Genomic DNA, 16046 nt, shown 5'->3' on the forward strand with positions numbered 1-16046 from the left:
GTTGTTTTTTTTTTTTTTTGAACGAATTTAAGTAATTGCATTCCTTAGTTAAATATCGATAGCTAATAATCCGAGTTTTGGACTTCTCGAGCGAATCATATCATACGAACCCGCAGAAATGAATCAAATTTGAAAAAGATGGCAGTCAAGGCCTGAATAATACAATGGCGTTGGACATAACCAAGCTGCAACTGGATTGCCTAACAGCTCAACCGGTGCAGTTTTGAGGAAGTAGTGATTACCGGCTGATTGCAATGATGAGAAAGAACCCGCGACAGAGCGAACAATGTAATAGCGCAGCCAGATTTCCCAATACCATACAAATCCCTAGATCAGTCTGCCAAATTAAAAAATATCGGCAGAAAATTGCTCGCAAACGCCTTGAAAGTTGAGGGTGAAAGCCATATTCTGAGCCGAACGCCCGTTCATCTTTCCTTTTTCCAAGAGAGCCGGCTCTTGAAATAGCAAAGAAACCTACCCTGCAAGGAGTATCACTATAATACAAGAGGTGTTCATGACCATCTAAAGCGTAACACGCATATAATCATTAGAGCCGAAAGGCTTATTGCAGTTCGGGCATTTCCTAGACCGAGAGGTAATGCGCTCCTCCACGCACTCTTTGCAAAAAACATGACCGCAAACCTTGATTGCAGTATTCTTGAAATTTTTCCTGCAAACTGTGCAGATAGCAATTGTCTAACCTGGAGTCAGCATGATATAGACACTAGCAGGGATTGAAATCTTACCCGAAGCGACTCATATTCCTCACTTTGATTACCGAGAGATCTGTTTTTCCAAGTTTCCAGCTGTTTTTTGGTCTCTCCCAGTCGTACTTTTAGACGTTCAGCTTCCTCTTCAGCCTGTTGCTGAGCTTGCAGAGCGGCGCTGGATGTCGCATCCTTTCCGGTTATGGTTTTCTTAAGCTCTGATATTTGAGATTTCATTCCTTCTGTTGTAATGTTGAGCTCACTGAGCTGCTGCTGCAGGGCACGCTGTTGGTCGGTAGAAGTCGTCAAACCGTCTCGAGTTTCTGCTAATTGCTTTTCTAAGTTGATGACGAGCGAACGCGTCGCCATTTCCGCTTCCTTTAGCTGCATGACGATTTCAGAACTCTTGGCATTCTGAGCCTTCAGGTATCGAACTTCCGTTTCTCTTGCTTCTTTCGCCTTCATCGCACCGAAGAACTTTTGATCAGCTTTGACTTTCTCAGCACTCAACCGGGTCAATTTTTCCTCCCATGCTGCAAATTCCGCAACCTTCTTTGATGCCAATGCGGAAGCTTTCTTCCACGCTTCCCCCATTGAAGGAAGCTCGTTACTCAGCAAAGCATATTCCTTTTCGAGTGCCTGGAACTTTCTTCGAAGATCTTCTAGAGAAAGGTCGTCAAGCTTAGAGGAGGTCGTAGACGTAGGGTTACCCTGGCCGGCTTGTAGCAATAATCGATCGACTTCAGATTCCAACGCCTTGATTCGGTCATCTCTGGCGGCAGCCAGTTCCCGAATCTGCTCAACAGCTTGTCTCTCTTGCTCTTGACTGGCTTTCCTCATAGCAATGTCTGCCAAGAGCTCATCTCTCCCAGTCCTGATTCTTGCCAAATCATTCTCTGCACGGGCCAAACGGCTTTCGGCCTCGCCAATTGCTGTCTGCGATTCTTTCTCCATTTGCACCCTGTAAGCTGTGCGTTCGGCTTGCAATTTTTCCGCTTCTTCCCTTAATTGCACGTTTGTCGCTTCAAGGTGATTGATACGCTTAATGACATCTTCATGTTGTGACTTCAAATGCCTGAAAAGATTGGTTCGCGAATAATCATCGTCAGTCACATCCGTCAACTACATGACAAGTCAGCTCAAGTACAGCTTAAAAATACGGCGGGGTAAGAACAACCTTAACGTTCGCGGCAGTGAGCTGGCTAGTCAATTTTTCATTCTCGGCTGCCAGCTTCTCCAATTGCTCCCTTTGTTTATCTGCGACAGCTACGGCTTCTTTGCGTGCAAGCTCTGAAGCACTGTCATCCTCCGCCGCTCCATTTGTGGAACTTTCGCGTTTCACGCTGATGGTGCCCTCGGTCACTGTGCCATTGCTATTTCCGTTTTCAGCACGGTTTCCGAAAATAGCCTGTCGTTCCAACTTTGCCACTGCGGCGCTTTTTGCTCGATCAGCCTTCCGTTCAGCTAGCATGTAGCGATACGATGCATTCTCGAGACGAGCCTCTAGAGACTCCTTTTCTGCTCGAACGCGATCCAATTCAACGATATGCGCTTTCTCAGTAGCAAGCAGCTGAGCGAGTTGACCCTGGAGGGTCGCCAAGTCTGCTGCCTGTCCAGGGAGTTTAGAGAAGAGGACTGCGATTGCAGACCGAATTTCCTTCGATCTGGATCTGAGATGCTCGTCAAATTTATCGTTATCAGCGAACAGAAGAGAAGACGGGAAGGAAGAAGACCCTGATCTTGTCGTTAGCGCAAGAGATCAATAGCCACCAGAAGAACACCACTTTACCAGCATCTTTTCCGTCGCAAGACGTTTCCAGATCATTGACGAGAATCCGGATTTCATCCAGCAGCTAAACATGTACGCATGAGTATCTTCCTTATTTCAAATGAGCCTGACGTAATTCGATCGCCAACTTACCTGGCTGAACCATGTATCAATTATTCGGAGGTGGTCATCGTGATATGCAGACCGTTTGGCTGTTTCACTCAGCCGCTGCTCTAGTGTATTCTTCTCACGCTTGTACTCTTGCATCTGACGCCAGATCGCGTCTTTCTGAAATCGCTGCAGGAATATGTTGGTTAGACTAGTTCCTAGCAATAAAAATGATGTGTGCAATTGAAATGAAACTTGTTTCAATATAGGTAGATGATCTCGAATCGAAGGGAACTACGACTAACCTCCAGATCGTCTTTCCATGGCATATCAGCATCAGGGTGCGGCTTTGAAGTGCCATTGATCGTAGTGGCCTGCTTCTTGAAAGGGGGAGCGGAGTCAGCAGACTCCTGTGCCGCAGACCTCTTCCTGTTTTCCATCTTTACGCCAGCTAAGGGTAATGGGGGAGCCCTCGAGCCTCATCAGAGCCACCGGATGAGGCGCAGAAAAGGCCCAAGAGCACCGAGTGCAAGTGACGCGTTAGGGGAGAACAAATCGCCAAAAACACGCCTGCAAGGTCCCAACGCATATACAGGACGAGGAGCGAACGTTAGATGTGAGCGTTGAATGAGGTTGTGAGATTTTGATAGCCGAACTCGAGAGCGTTCATTGAATTCCATTCCAGGTCACGTGAACCAGCAGGGATTTTTATCGCTCCTTCGCCTTCTCTACCAATGAAAAGTGGGGACCGATAAAGATCAGCCTTGCCCCAGGCTTTCGTCGCTATCGATTCTGGGCGCGGAAGTATCCCGGACCCCATTTCTCTCATCCCCACGCTGGCTCATGTCGACCTTTGGAAGTTCAGTGATCAGTAAGATGTGCCGTCGGCTTGTGGGAGTTTCATTTTATGCTGACATGATATAGATAAGTCGGGCAAGAAGCTCGCACCAAAGGCCCCATTGGGCCGGCGCCGAGCTGGGCCTGCGACAGACTCAACGCAGGCCATCACCAGAGCCAGCGAAGAGCGTCCACCGCCATCGCATATATCTCAGCCTGTCGCTTCCAATCAGCGAACAACCGATGCGCCTGCTCCCGATTCTCAACCCAGCGAGCCCCGAGAAAATCCTCTTCGCAGAGTCACGTCTCAGCACTCAGTTACTGAACCGCGCCCCCCAGAGAACCCCCCATCGCCCTTTTCTACGCCGACACATCCGGAATCACATCCGGAATCACAACCACACCCTATCGAAACGGAAACACAAAAGTCTGCTGAGAAAGTTTCGGATGCAGAAAAAGGCATTCCTCGATCCGACATTGGCCCGGCGCCACAAGTTCGGCCCGTTGACGTTGAACCGTCCTTGGATTCGCTGAATGTATCATCAACGTCGCGAATTGGTGAAGCGTTGAACGAATCCCTTACTACTCCGGATGACCCAACCGCCAGTATAACTCGTCAAGAAGTGGCTCTGGAACCAAGCCGCCCTGATGCTCGCACCAGCGCTCAGCGGGCCAAGCCGCCTAAAAGTCAACCACCTCAGAGTCTTGAGGGCCCAACCACTGGACCTGCTCCTAAACGGCGGAAACTTAAAGAAAGTCGAGATGATGTGCCCAGTATCGAGCCTCGATCTGATACGGATGTGCAGCCCACTGTAGAAGCTACAAGCAGCTACCCTCAGGAGGCGAATGTTGAAAGTAGTGTGGATAACAGCAAGCGCAAAACTCGAGCGAGAGCACAGAAGAAGGCCAAGGTGTCTGATGATACTCGAAACGAGGAGTCTGAACCAACTAATACTCGGAAAAGTCGAGAACCTAAGGGCACCCGAAGAGGCAGAAAAAGGCAGAAGACTCCTGAGAATGCCGAGACTATGGAAATAGCTCCTTCGATTGTGAAAATGGCGGATCTATGTCGGGACAATCGGCAAGGTAAAAAATCGAAGCGAGAAACTGAGCTGCAAAATATGGATTGGACTGCAGTCATCAAGCGCCAAAATGAGCGTCAAGCTCAACAGGAGGCCGGCGAAATACCAGCGAAAGACGCGGTTGGTGAGATGCTTGAGCGAGCTGGTCAAGAACAAGAACGTCAATCACGAGGGTTGGCAGCGCCGCAAATGCGGCTTATCAACGGTCAGATTGTCCTGGATGATCAGTCCTTGCAAATTGACAGGCATGCCCATGCTGCAAGAGATCAAGAAGCGCGGGAGGAAGTCGAAGAGAATGAGCTGACACGACGGATCACCGCCGGTTCATGGATGAAGCGAGAGAAGACGGAGCCGTGGACAGATGACTACACCGACCTCTTTTATCAAGGTCTCCGCATGTTCGGGACAGACTTCATGATGATTAGCAAGATGTTCCCGAACCGGAGCCGGCGGCAGATTAAACTCAAGTTCTGCAAAGAAGAGCGATTAGACCCATTGAGAATTCACGAAGCGTTGATGGGACCCCGGCAGCCGGTTGATCTTGCACATTACTCGGAGATGACCAATGAAGAATACGGAGATCCTGCAGTCTTTGAGCAGGAGCTGGCTGCTGAAGCAGAGCGCTTTGAAGCTGAGCACCTAGCCCAAAAGGCTGGAACGGATATATCTGGTCTCGCCAAAGGGCCGGATAACCCTAGTACTGGCGACGCCGGTAACGGGGATTCTGCAAAGGAGAATGAGGGTCAAGAAGGTTCTGGTTCTAGCGCTGCTGGAAAGAAGGCGAAGAAACCAGCTGGGAAGAACAAAAAATCTCTTCACAGCAGAAATGGAGTCAGCGATGAGGTCGAGGTTCTTGGGACTGTTGACGAGCTTATGCAAAGATGAGCTGCAACCATTTTTACTTAATGTAGCGTGCTGTCGAGATTTGCCTTTTGTGCAATTATTATTCTCTTTGGGATGGGAGGAGTTGGTTTCAGGTTCAAAGTCATGGCGGGGCTTATTATTTCGAATAGATCGATTTCGAATTTGTTGTTAAATCCTTCACGTCAATAAGATTTTCAATATAATAGTACCTAAATCAGATGTTGGAAATATTGTATCCATCAGCCTGCCATTTGCCGGCGCTGATTTGAAACATCAAATTTCAATTTCGCGGCCCTATGTTTCTTCTCGCAAGTAAAAATTTAACACTGGTTGGTGAGAAAAACGACGAAGGCCCGCAAGATACAGGCTACATGCTAAATTCAGAATCATCATCTTCCTCAAGGATTGTTTGTGAGAGCAAGCCGCCCTGCTTTCGTTGCGCGCGATGCAGCTGGCGCGTATCCAGGTAGGAATCTCTGAGGTATGGGCTTGCCTTGGTTGTGGATAAATGCAATCTTCCAGCTCCAGGACTCCCTGCACGTGCTGCCACACGGTCGGGTTTAACTGCTCGCTTTTTCCTCCCTACTTTCTGAGCGGTTCTCCGCGAGGTCGAGTGAAGGCGAAAAGCGGAGGCGAGGAGTGATATTATAACGTGGAGTATAGAGCCGGTAAGGAGACCAACGAGCACAGCAACACCCAAATAGATGTAGATGGTCTATGAGGAATGAGAGCACTGAAATTAGTGAATCCAACAATGAAGCTTCGAGAAAAAAAAAGGTTGTCAAACTAACCTCGAACTTCGCAGCGAGGCTGACAGGGAATAGCAGACCATAAAAAATGTACCGAATCAGATGGATCAGTGGTGCCAGCACCACCAACAGCCAGCGAAAAGAGACTGTGAAAGGCAGAGACAAATAATACAGGACAGTACCGGCGATGGACACATATGGATGCATGGCCATAGGTAGGATCTCGAACGTTTGGAACCCCCAGTTTTGAGTATCATAGATTCGAGTATTGAACAAATGGTTGGAAATTCATTGCATTTTGGCCTACAGCATCATCTTTTAGAGGCCCGCTGTTCAACGCGTGTGAGTTGAAGGTGGTAGAGATAAGTTTTCGTAGGTCGCTGCGTTATGATGCATTACTTATTTCGTATGTTTAAGAGCGGAGAGGTAAGACGAATAACAGTTGAGAAATAACCCCCCGCGTAAGCTGCCTCCATCGAATATTTACCTTATATTAAGACCTCCCTCCCTGTAACTAACTCACTACAGTTGTTACCTCCTTTGACCACCACCTACCTGCCTACCTTACCTTACCATACGGAGTAAGCAGCTAAAGGAAGACCTGTGTACGGTGAGGCAAGACCTGCCGAAGACTGTTCCTCACAGAGTATTAGGGCGTCCGCTTTAACCTGCAGCGTACAACCCCACAAGAGTTGCGCCACGGTATGGACTAGCTCGGCGACAGACCACAACTTGTTGAACCTCCTCCCATCCTCTGCTCCGGTTGATAACAAACCTGAAAGGCCACCTCTCATTTCACCAATCAAAACTTCATTGCAGCTCTTTTATTACCTTAGTTAGGATCCCACTACCGTTGGTCCTTGGACGCTGTTCACGTTTCGCCTTGCTTCTTCTCCCTCCAGCTACAGTCCGGGGCACAATACATGCGTCACCTTCCATTTGATCGCGTGAGGTTGAGACGGTAGTCGTGCTCGCATAATATAATATTCAGCATTTCAAGCCGATAACCCAGGCAATCATGGGCAATAACCAGTCTGGTCCGCAGCGGGACCGACCCGCTGGCGGTCATCCTTCCTCGACAGCATCTACACCTTCCACCACTGCCGGCCACGAACCCCGCCGTCGCGACTCAATCCACAAACTCTCATCTAGCAAAGCGACGGCGGCGCCTCCATCAGAGTCTCTTACCAGTGCAACCGCGCATGTTCCTAGCAGGTCTCGCCCGTTGCCTCACCATACTCGGCATCGCTCGGAGGCTTCCGCAATTGACAAGTCCAGATCTCGACTACCCGCAGAGAGGACCCTCAATGACTCGTCTCAGCAAAAGTCTGAGGCTGCCTCCGCGCGAGCGACTCCTCCGTCACCCTCGAGCAAGCCAATGCAAGTCCCCGGCTCCAATGATGGATCTCGTAGGACGGATTCTCGAAGAGAACCTCCTCGTCTTACAGAAGATCAGGATTCGCTGCCTCCATCACAGATCAGTCGTCCGCCACGGCTGCCTTTGCCGATTGAGGAGGAACTTCATACGCCGGGATCACCGATCATCTCGGCGGAAGATCTTTCTTCTGCCCTAGATCGCGACGCCATCGAGGGTGCACTGCCCCGGAGAACCTCCGTGCTTAGCAGTACAACTGTGGATGAAGACGATATCGGAGACGACTTGCAGAATTATCCCGTTGATCGAGCGCATAGCCAAGCAATTCCTACACTAATTGAATGGAAGCAAGGCGGTGACAAGGTCTATGTCACAGGTACATTTGCAAATTGGAATCGCAAATTTAGATTGCACAAAGAGTGAGCTCCCCTCCATTATCTTCCTTTTTTGGTGACTTGCTTCTTTGCTCCGCGTCCCTTGCACAATATTACCTTCTGTGGCCACATTGGAAACCTCTCATTAATACATGGATCCCTTTCCAGGCCAGGCAAGCAGAGTCTATCTGCCGTTCTCCAGCTCCCTCCAGGCACTCATCATCTAAAGTTTATTGTGGATGGCGAGATGCGCACGTCTGATGACCTCCCAACCGCTGTTGACTACACCAACATTTTGGTGAACTACATTGAATTAAGCGCAGAGGATGTCCTCCCACCACCGGCCTCCGAGCTTCAGGAGCAAGAGACGCAGCAGCAAGAGACACCCACTGCTCAACCTCCCAAAGTTCCTTCCACTGCACCAGACGTGAAAGCACCTGATCCCTCGTCAGGTGCCATCAGTGAGGCTGTTCCCTCAGAAGGTCCTACTCCACCTCCAAAGAAATATACATCTGAAATCCCTCGCTTCTTGCTGGATCTCGAGCGTCCCGAGGATTCTCCTCAATATCAACGTGCAGCTGCAGCTGCAAGCAGTCTCCCGCCTCCGCCTAGCCTACCTCTATTTTTAGGGAAATCAATCCTAAACAATACGACACCAATGAAGGACGATAGCAGTGTCCTTAGCATGCCAAATCATACCGTGCTCAATCATTTGGCAACAAGCAGCATTAAGAACAATGTTCTTGCCACAAGTGCTACGACTCGCTACAAGCGCAAGGTAAACAACCCCGCCAATATTTGGCAGCAAAGATTAAGTCTAATTTGGCCCCATTATAGTACGTGAGCACGATCCTGTATAAGCCGACAAATGACGCCGGGGATTGAACACTTCTCCTTGCATCTCTATTCGGACATTTGTCGAAGACAATCGAGGTCAATTATCACGATTGACGATAGCAACGCCGCTATGACCATCTCTTGGAATGTCAAAATTTGTACATAATTTTGTGAGGTGACTTTAAAATCCTCTTAGCTTATTTATCTAAGGCTTGGCGTTTCGACTGGCTGCTGGGCTTAGCAGGCAAGGCGAGAAGGGTGAAGGAAGAGATCGAAGAAGTGGTTAACACGGGTTGTCTTATTCGCGTTTCTTCTATTCTCCTCCCCAAAATTCCCTACATGGCGGAGGTCGCAATGTACCTCTACCTTTTATTCCCTGCTAGCCTCTTTCTCCTTACACATACCTCATCAGCGAGGAAGTATTTTAACGTTCTATCATCCCTTGGTGATGGGCCTAGACGCAAACCAACTTCACACGCGGCAGCAGGGATGGCTTGCCCCAAAACGCGCTTTTTTAAAACCGAGACCAAATGCGCAAGTTTTAGTCTTGAAATATATCAATACTCGGCCTAAAGTTGACTCAATCCCTCCACTTGACGAGTACTTCATCGGTCCGATATCTTTGTGTGCATGTACTGTCATTCAGGGCCGTTTGACAGCCCGTTCGATAAGCAAGTAGACCCGCATGTGCAATCATTATGCCGTTATCTATGCAGAATCTTTCATCTGTGGCATATACACTGCCGCCCCTATCCTTGGCCATCAAACCCATCATCTCTTGTAGGCGCTCGTTGCAGCCGACACCGCCAACGACAAGCACCTGATTTGAGCCTACGTGAGCCATTGCGCGCTCTGTAATTTCCACAAGCATCGCGAACACTGTCTCTTGCAAACTGAAGCAAAGATCGGCAGCAGTAATGGGCTCTCCTGTAAGTGCGTCCGTTTGGTTGGGGTTTGCTTTCAGTTGAGCGGCAAGCACGTCGATACTTGCAAGAATACCTGAGAATGAACAGTCCATGCCTTTGACCGTATACGGAAGATCCAGCAGATGCTTTCCCCTAAGTTGAAGAAATTAGCGGAAGTTCTTAAAGAGGTCCATGGCGTTGAAAGCGATACAAGACCTCCGGAGATTGGAAGTGGGTAGAGGAGCGCTAACTTTTTGGCAAGCTGTTCGATATTATAGCCTGGCGCAGGGTCATTGGGGATCTCAAGGGTGCGCGCAAACCTGTCAAGACAGTTTCCGACGGCAATGTCTAGCGCTTCCCCGAATATGCGGTACCTGTACTTTATTCAGCACGGGCTGTTTGCTTGGCATAGTCTCCAGCAAGACATGCTGAAGTCATGCTTCAATCAATAGGATACCTTTGTTCTGCGTATGCAATGACCTGAGTATTTCCTCCGCTGACATAGAGCACGACAGGGTTGTTTGCGCCAGTGATTTCGCGACCCATCTCAATATCTAATAACCCGTTGCATCAGTGGTGAAATTCTTTAAAGGTAGTCTCCTGGCAACTCACGACCAACGCAATGGTTCACTCCAACCAGAGGCTTATCCCAAAGCAAACTTAGCATTCTTGCAGCAATTGCTGCACTCTGTAGAGGGGCACCCATGCCTGGGCCCTTCGTGTAGCAGATGCAATCTACATCGGCAGCCGATACACCTGCTTCCTTCAGTGCTTGCTTCACTAGGTTGACAACCCAGGAACGGTGGTGCTTTGCGGTGTCCTTTGGCAAGAATCCTTCTCCGGGAGGTGAATTATATGTATGGCGAATATTAGCAAGTATCTGCGCGGGCCCGCCTTTGGGAGGATGTCGGATTAGTCCAACACCGAGCTTGTTGGCGGACCCCTCAAGACCGATGGCAATCATGATGCAAGCAAAGGAGAAATTCCAGGCCGATATAAATGAGAAGATGCTCCTGGCATATCCAAACAAAACTGAAAGATGTTGTAGGAGCAGGGACAATCGCCTAATGACGACGGACCCTTTTTTCTCTATACGGAATTCGGTGCGGTCACCTGTTGGTATTTGGTTCCGTCTGCTCTTCGGCCTTACATTATTAACTTACCTAGAGTGGGGGGAGTTTTTGGTACCGCTCTCCACTACTGTATGGCTTTACCGGACTTTTTGCTTTCCCCTCTTCCACCGCTAAAAGAACTTCTGCGGGGAGCACGGACCAGAGGCTTTGGATAAATAATGCCGTCGATTATTCCTGCACGCACGCACACTAAATGTAAATAAGATCTCACTGGATAATTTTCCAATTTCCTCCCACTTTTGAAAATCAGTTCCTCCACCTCTTCTCTGCAGCTCTTCTGGCTTGAGACTCTCTCTTTCCTGGGCTTACAGTTTTTTGAGAGCTATAACTCGACCCTACAGAGCTGACCATGTCTGGCGACACATTTTCGAGAGCGGGTGAGGCTTTTGTGCAATGGTTTCTCAGCGATCCTCAAGCCAATATAAGCCCCAAGATTTCACTCACGGGTTTTAGAGACAGAAGTACTGCAAGAGGAATAGGTAATTCTAAAAGGATATTGCGTGTGGTTTTTACCGTCAATTTCTAATCTCTACTCCCAGTTGCCAAAGAAAACATTGAAGGAGATGCCGAGCTTTTCACCGTTCCACGCTCGAGCATCCTTTGTGTCGAGAACTCAGATCTTCGCCAGAAGTCACCTAGCGTATTTGAGGAGACTGACAACTGGTCTTCGCTCATTCTTGTCATGCTATACGAGTTTCTTCGGGGAGATCGTTCTCCCTGGAAGCTTTACTTTGACGTCCTTCCGGACAAGTTCGACAGCTTGATGTTTTGGTCAGAAAACGAGTTGGCCGAGCTGCAAGGAAGCGCTGTAATACATAAAATCGGGAAAACGCAAGCGGATGAAATGTTCAGGAGCAAAATTTTACCGATAATCCAATCTCGTCCAGAAATCTTCGAGATCAGTACCTCAACCACGGGCCACTCAGAAGAAAGTATCTTGGCGTTGGCTCATCGAATGGGCTCAACAATTATGGCATACGCGTTCGATCTTGAAAAGGATGAAGCAGAGCAAGAAGGGGACGAAGACGGGTTCCTGTCAGAAGAGGAAGACGAGGAATTGCCGAAAGGCCTTATTCCTGTGGCTGACATGCTGAATGCCGACCCCGAGAACTATAACGTATGAATCTCTCTCTCTTCTCTTGTCTCTATTACCTTCTTCAGAACCCCACCGGTTTTCTTGACTAATATCTTTGCAGGCACAACTTTTCTACGGCAAAGACACATTGACCATGAAAGCGCTAAAGCCTATAAGCAAGGGCGAAGAAATCTTGGTCGATAATGGACCACTTCCACGCTCGGATCTCCTGAGGCGATACGGCTACATTACTGACAGTCACGCCAAGTATGACGTTGTAGAAGTGGCTTTGGATATGGTCGCTGCCATCGCTGCGACCGAGGCCGGCCTCTCTGACGAAGATCGAACGCATCGGGTAATTTTTATCTCCATAATACAATTATGTGGGTTTGGCTGACAGGCATAGTTGCAATACTTTGAAGAGCAAGATTTTCTAGACGATGGCTACGATATTTCCTACCCTGACGAAGTGTCGCCTGCCTTTGCCCCTGAGCTTCTTGGACTGATCAATGGGCTCCTTCTCCCTCCTGAACGTTTTAACGCAATGCGTTCACGCGAATCGTTGCCCAAAGAAAAAATGACTTCCGCTGTTGCAAACGTGCTCTCTTCTATTATTGAACGGCGGCAAAGTGATTACGGCACCAGCATCGAAGAAGATGAAACCCTTTTACAGAGTCAGGTGACGGAGTCTCGATTAAAAATGGCCATCGAAGTTCGACTCGGTGAAAAAAAAGTCATGGAAACAGCACTAAAAGCTCTGAGGCAGTTCTCTGCGGGCTGTGAGCATCCTAACCCATCTTCTGGGGGGAAACGTGCTGCCCATGGAGATGATTTGGCTACTCCAAAAAAGTCGAGACCTCTTTAATTGTCAAAATATGAATTCGCTACGCTAAAAAAAGGGACAGACGATAGTGTACAATGGTGCGCAAAATTCGCTATCAAACGGATGACGGGGCTGTTCCCCTGAGCCAGGTACTAATATATCGCCTAGCCGATTCCTTTTATTCCATCACAGCTCGAGGTGTCCGGTTGATTCGCTCATGAGTGATCGAGATGACCCTTCCCCAAGTCTGATGTGACGTGATTATCCACGCAGCTCTCATGCGGTCAGCGGGAGATGTGATGGATAAATCAGGGCTTTGCAGCACACCGTTGAGGTGGCTCTTCTGCAAAAAGCTTGCCACTAGCTTGCAGGCGCTGGACTACTCGCTACAGTTTTCTCTTCCTGTGCCCGTCGCACTGCCTGAATCTGAGCAGCCTGATGAGCAGCCTGCTCCCTACTGTTGCCAATAATCGAAGCTCGATAGCGCATGTTTAATGTATCATACGGATCAACAGCATACGTTGGCTCTTCATCCTCATCGTCGTGATCATATTTGAATTTGTCAACGATGCGTTCGTCTATTGCTTCGGTCGACTGAAGACGCATTCCACGACGATCAATCATCAGGCGGCCTCCTCTACCAACACGACGTCGGAAGGAAGGTCTACTCTGACAATATCCATCCAGGGAGGGCGACGCATATCTAAAGGTGACGAGACCTTCTCTGCCTGAGTCGTGTATGCCATCGTCTCCATCAAGATCCATTACTTCAGATGAAACAGATGAGGGTGGTGTAGGAAGGAATTCTGTGATAGCAGTCCGGAATCCTGAGTCGACATTTGGTTCGGGTGGTGGGGTCAGAGGCCGCCTCGTTAAGTCGATATAGCCTTCATTCCATCTCTGGTGTTGGATAATCTTCGTGTCGATCTCCTTCTGGATCTCATTCTCTTTCTCGGTCAAGACATCTGATAACAAGACAAGATCTAGCTCGGAAGATCGCCCGTCAGGTCGAGCAGAAAGACGAAGCTGCGTGCTAGCGGGACGCTGCATCGGAGTAGCCTCGCTCGTCTTTTTCTTCTGAGGCTGTTGCAAGCACGTTAGCCAGCGTCTATGGAAAGCTTGTTCGAAGAAACCAACCTTTTGGTTGACGAGGTCTTCGTCGTCACCTTTGATTCCAAGACTTCTCTTGGCATCTTTGACTTTGGCACGTTGTTCAAAGAGTTGTCTGTCTACGGCCAATATATCTCTCCTCATTATCTCACGTTGCTTTACCATAGCCACCAGCTGACGAGCATCTTCAAGCTCTTTTCTGAGCCTTTTCAGTTTTTCCGAGCTTTGTGCATCTCTACCACGAGTCTTCCTAACTTGTCGCACCTCTCGGCGGCGGAAGCAAACATAGGGATCCGAGTCATCTGTCTCGGCTCCAGTCTCAAACTATTCTTGCCCGTTAACGCACGCTCTTAATCTGATCTATGTGATAGAACATACCTTGAGACTCGGCATCAGCGTTTTATTACCGCGACGTAATCGCTGACTCTTCCAATGAGGATAAATATCTTTTGCAAAAGATCTGGCACTTTCAGAGATTGTTTCATCAAAGAAGCTTTCCATTTCGTCATAAGTCAAGACAGGAGCATTGTCGACCATGGCAAACGGCTGCTTTGATTGCGCAGTCTGCTCAAAGAAAGTCATGACTTCCTCAAATCGGTCCTCATTGCAAAGTGCCGAGGCAGACTTCTTTTCATTAACTGACGACAGAAAGGCGTCATCCTCAGCAGTCATACAATACGCATGTCCATTGCAGTCTTCCACGGTGGAAGAGAAACGAATATACGTCGCCGGTTGTGAGAACCGGAGAGAATATAATCGTTCATATTGGAGCGAGCTAACGACAGTATCCGGGGTAGGGATGTAAATCTGTGCTACCTTTCCACCAACCGCAGCTGCCTGTGAAGCGGATATTGCAGCTTGAAGATGGTGCTCCTATTCAAGAGGGGTCAGTATATTTGTTCAGCCTTTAAATGCCCAATTCTCTTGCCCGCAATGAGTCCAACTCAGACTCATAGAGCAAGCCCCATAGGCACGTGACTTGTCCGGGTACTTAGGAAGAAAAAAGGCACGTGACTCACAGTCTCTTCCGTCTTCTCGACACCGGTCTCGACCTTGGGAACATGGCGTTGAGGATCATCATCAATTTTCTCAACTTGATCTTCTCGTAGAACCTGTAGAGTCTGCTTTGTGCTTAATTTGCGTTGACGGAAACGGGCCCCCGCCACTCCTGCCCGCGTCATGGATAATGGGGTTGGGTCGGGTGAGGTTGGGTTGGGCGTTTAGCACACGTAGCAGAATTTTGTGCACACCCACAACCCCCTGGTCGGCTGTGTCGCGCTGCGCGCCAGATGTGTAAAAATGAACGCGAAAATAATGAAAAATGAAATTCTTAAGGTCCAAAGGGTCTTTCTCCTGTTTCTCAGTCGACGACCCCTTGAGACGGGCGCCTCACAGCTTGTGCCTTCATGCGAGAGCTTTCCTGTCAAATTTTCTAGAAGATAACGCCCTTTTGTCTGTTCTTTCGCTGTCGTAAGGCGTGGACTGTTCCCGTTTCTTGATGATGAGGGGAAATTTTTGCACTCGCCTTTTGCCCCTTTGCTCTCGCAGTTGCTGGCCTTGAGGTCGGGTTGAGGTTGGGAGATTGCGTCGTGCTAATGTCCCCTATTGATCTCAATTGGGTGATTAAGCGAGGCTGACGATCAAAGACGACCGGTGTTGGATTAGCGTCATGCTAGGACCCTCTTTAAAGCGGCTCCATATATCAAATGTATTGTATGAATTCGTTACGTCTAAGATTTCATTCAGTTCAGTGGGGATGCTCTAACAATGTGACTTTTGACACCATAAGAAGTGAATTCGAGCTATTGTGATATTATAAGCTAAGCTATGGCTTTGATTCCTTTAAAGACGGATGGTCTGCCCTTCTCACGACTCTGTAAATTGTAAGTGAATTTCCAAGGAGAATCAATAACTATAATAGGACTTTTTACATAGCTTGTATTGGCAGCTTCGGAACAATAGAACATAGTGGATTATGGATAGTAATTATAGTTAATCGCGATATTTTGAATTGGCCTCACAGTAATTTACTATCATGAATTCATATCCTTCATCTCTAAAAAATTATTTGCCCTTTTTTTTTTTCCCGTAGAGAATCAGGAACTATTTATTGGCTCAAAAACATACCAATGGACGAACCGGCTTGGCTAAAAAACAAGATATTGAATGTGGAGATCGGCGAATCTTTTTTTTTGCATGGCAATAATCACATTTCAGAATGCTTGTCATTTTATACACCAAAAGCAATGCCAACAGCCCGGAGTGGAACGACAAACGCGAGCCAGAGTCCACAATCGAT

The 16046-nt window shown here is 48.4% G+C and overlaps 7 protein-coding genes across 7 annotated transcripts; 3 read left to right on the forward strand and 4 right to left on the reverse strand.

Moving 5' to 3' along the window:
- Nucleotides 1-37: 37 nt before the first annotated feature.
- Nucleotides 38-3450, reverse strand: L228DRAFT_247021 (E3 ubiquitin-protein ligase Bre1). The gene is made up of 6 exons (XM_018332536.1): nucleotides 2889-3450; nucleotides 2629-2772; nucleotides 2497-2560; nucleotides 1885-2441; nucleotides 747-1829; nucleotides 38-696 (listed from the first exon to the last, which is right to left on the reverse strand). Exons 1-6 carry the CDS (start codon nucleotides 3021-3023, stop codon nucleotides 523-525), a joined length of 2157 nt encoding a protein of 718 aa, XP_018188217.1. The 5' UTR covers nucleotides 3024-3450; the 3' UTR covers nucleotides 38-522.
- Nucleotides 3394-5664, forward strand: L228DRAFT_282755 (transcription factor IIIB, Bdp1 subunit). The gene is made up of 2 exons (XM_018336038.1): nucleotides 3394-3454; nucleotides 3508-5664. Exons 1-2 carry the CDS (start codon nucleotides 3427-3429, stop codon nucleotides 5385-5387), a joined length of 1908 nt encoding a protein of 635 aa, XP_018188218.1. The 5' UTR covers nucleotides 3394-3426; the 3' UTR covers nucleotides 5388-5664.
- On the reverse strand, nucleotides 5545-6801 carry L228DRAFT_247023 (hypothetical protein). Its single transcript, XM_018332537.1, has 2 exons — nucleotides 6158-6801; nucleotides 5545-6081 (listed from the first exon to the last, which is right to left on the reverse strand). Exons 1-2 carry the CDS (start codon nucleotides 6326-6328, stop codon nucleotides 5734-5736), a joined length of 519 nt encoding a protein of 172 aa, XP_018188219.1. The 5' UTR covers nucleotides 6329-6801; the 3' UTR covers nucleotides 5545-5733.
- A 332-nt stretch (nucleotides 6802-7133) lies between these two features.
- Nucleotides 7134-8749, forward strand: L228DRAFT_268051 (carbohydrate-binding module family 48 protein; the record flags this gene model as incomplete). Its single annotated transcript, XM_018335072.1, has 3 exons — nucleotides 7134-7909; nucleotides 8033-8642; nucleotides 8702-8749. The coding sequence occupies 3 exons, from the start codon at nucleotides 7134-7136 to the stop codon at nucleotides 8747-8749; spliced, it is 1434 nt and encodes a 477-aa protein (XP_018188220.1).
- A 98-nt stretch (nucleotides 8750-8847) lies between these two features.
- On the reverse strand, nucleotides 8848-10735 carry L228DRAFT_247026 (peptidase M22, glycoprotease). Its single transcript, XM_018332538.1, has 4 exons — nucleotides 10219-10735; nucleotides 10064-10160; nucleotides 9858-9980; nucleotides 8848-9759 (listed from the first exon to the last, which is right to left on the reverse strand). The coding sequence occupies exons 1-4, from the start codon at nucleotides 10568-10570 to the stop codon at nucleotides 9282-9284; spliced, it is 1050 nt and encodes a 349-aa protein (XP_018188221.1). The 5' UTR covers nucleotides 10571-10735; the 3' UTR covers nucleotides 8848-9281.
- A 353-nt stretch (nucleotides 10736-11088) lies between these two features.
- L228DRAFT_268053 (SET domain-containing protein) lies at nucleotides 11089-12679 on the forward strand (the record flags this gene model as incomplete). Its single annotated transcript, XM_018335073.1, has 4 exons — nucleotides 11089-11218; nucleotides 11279-11856; nucleotides 11936-12169; nucleotides 12221-12679. 4 exons carry the CDS (start codon nucleotides 11089-11091, stop codon nucleotides 12677-12679), a joined length of 1401 nt encoding a protein of 466 aa, XP_018188222.1.
- A 318-nt stretch (nucleotides 12680-12997) lies between these two features.
- On the reverse strand, nucleotides 12998-14928 carry L228DRAFT_238589 (histone acetyltransferase complex component Epl1; the record flags this gene model as incomplete). Its single annotated transcript, XM_018331059.1, has 4 exons — nucleotides 12998-13720; nucleotides 13775-14071; nucleotides 14126-14620; nucleotides 14767-14928. 4 exons carry the CDS (start codon nucleotides 14926-14928, stop codon nucleotides 12998-13000), a joined length of 1677 nt encoding a protein of 558 aa, XP_018188223.1.
- Nucleotides 14929-16046: the final 1118 nt, after the last annotated feature.

Source organism: Xylona heveae, assembly GCF_001619985.1.
Source record: "Xylona heveae TC161 unplaced genomic scaffold L228scaffold_5, whole genome shotgun sequence".
NCBI classification, from domain to species: domain Eukaryota; kingdom Fungi; phylum Ascomycota; class Xylonomycetes; order Xylonales; family Xylonaceae; genus Xylona; species Xylona heveae.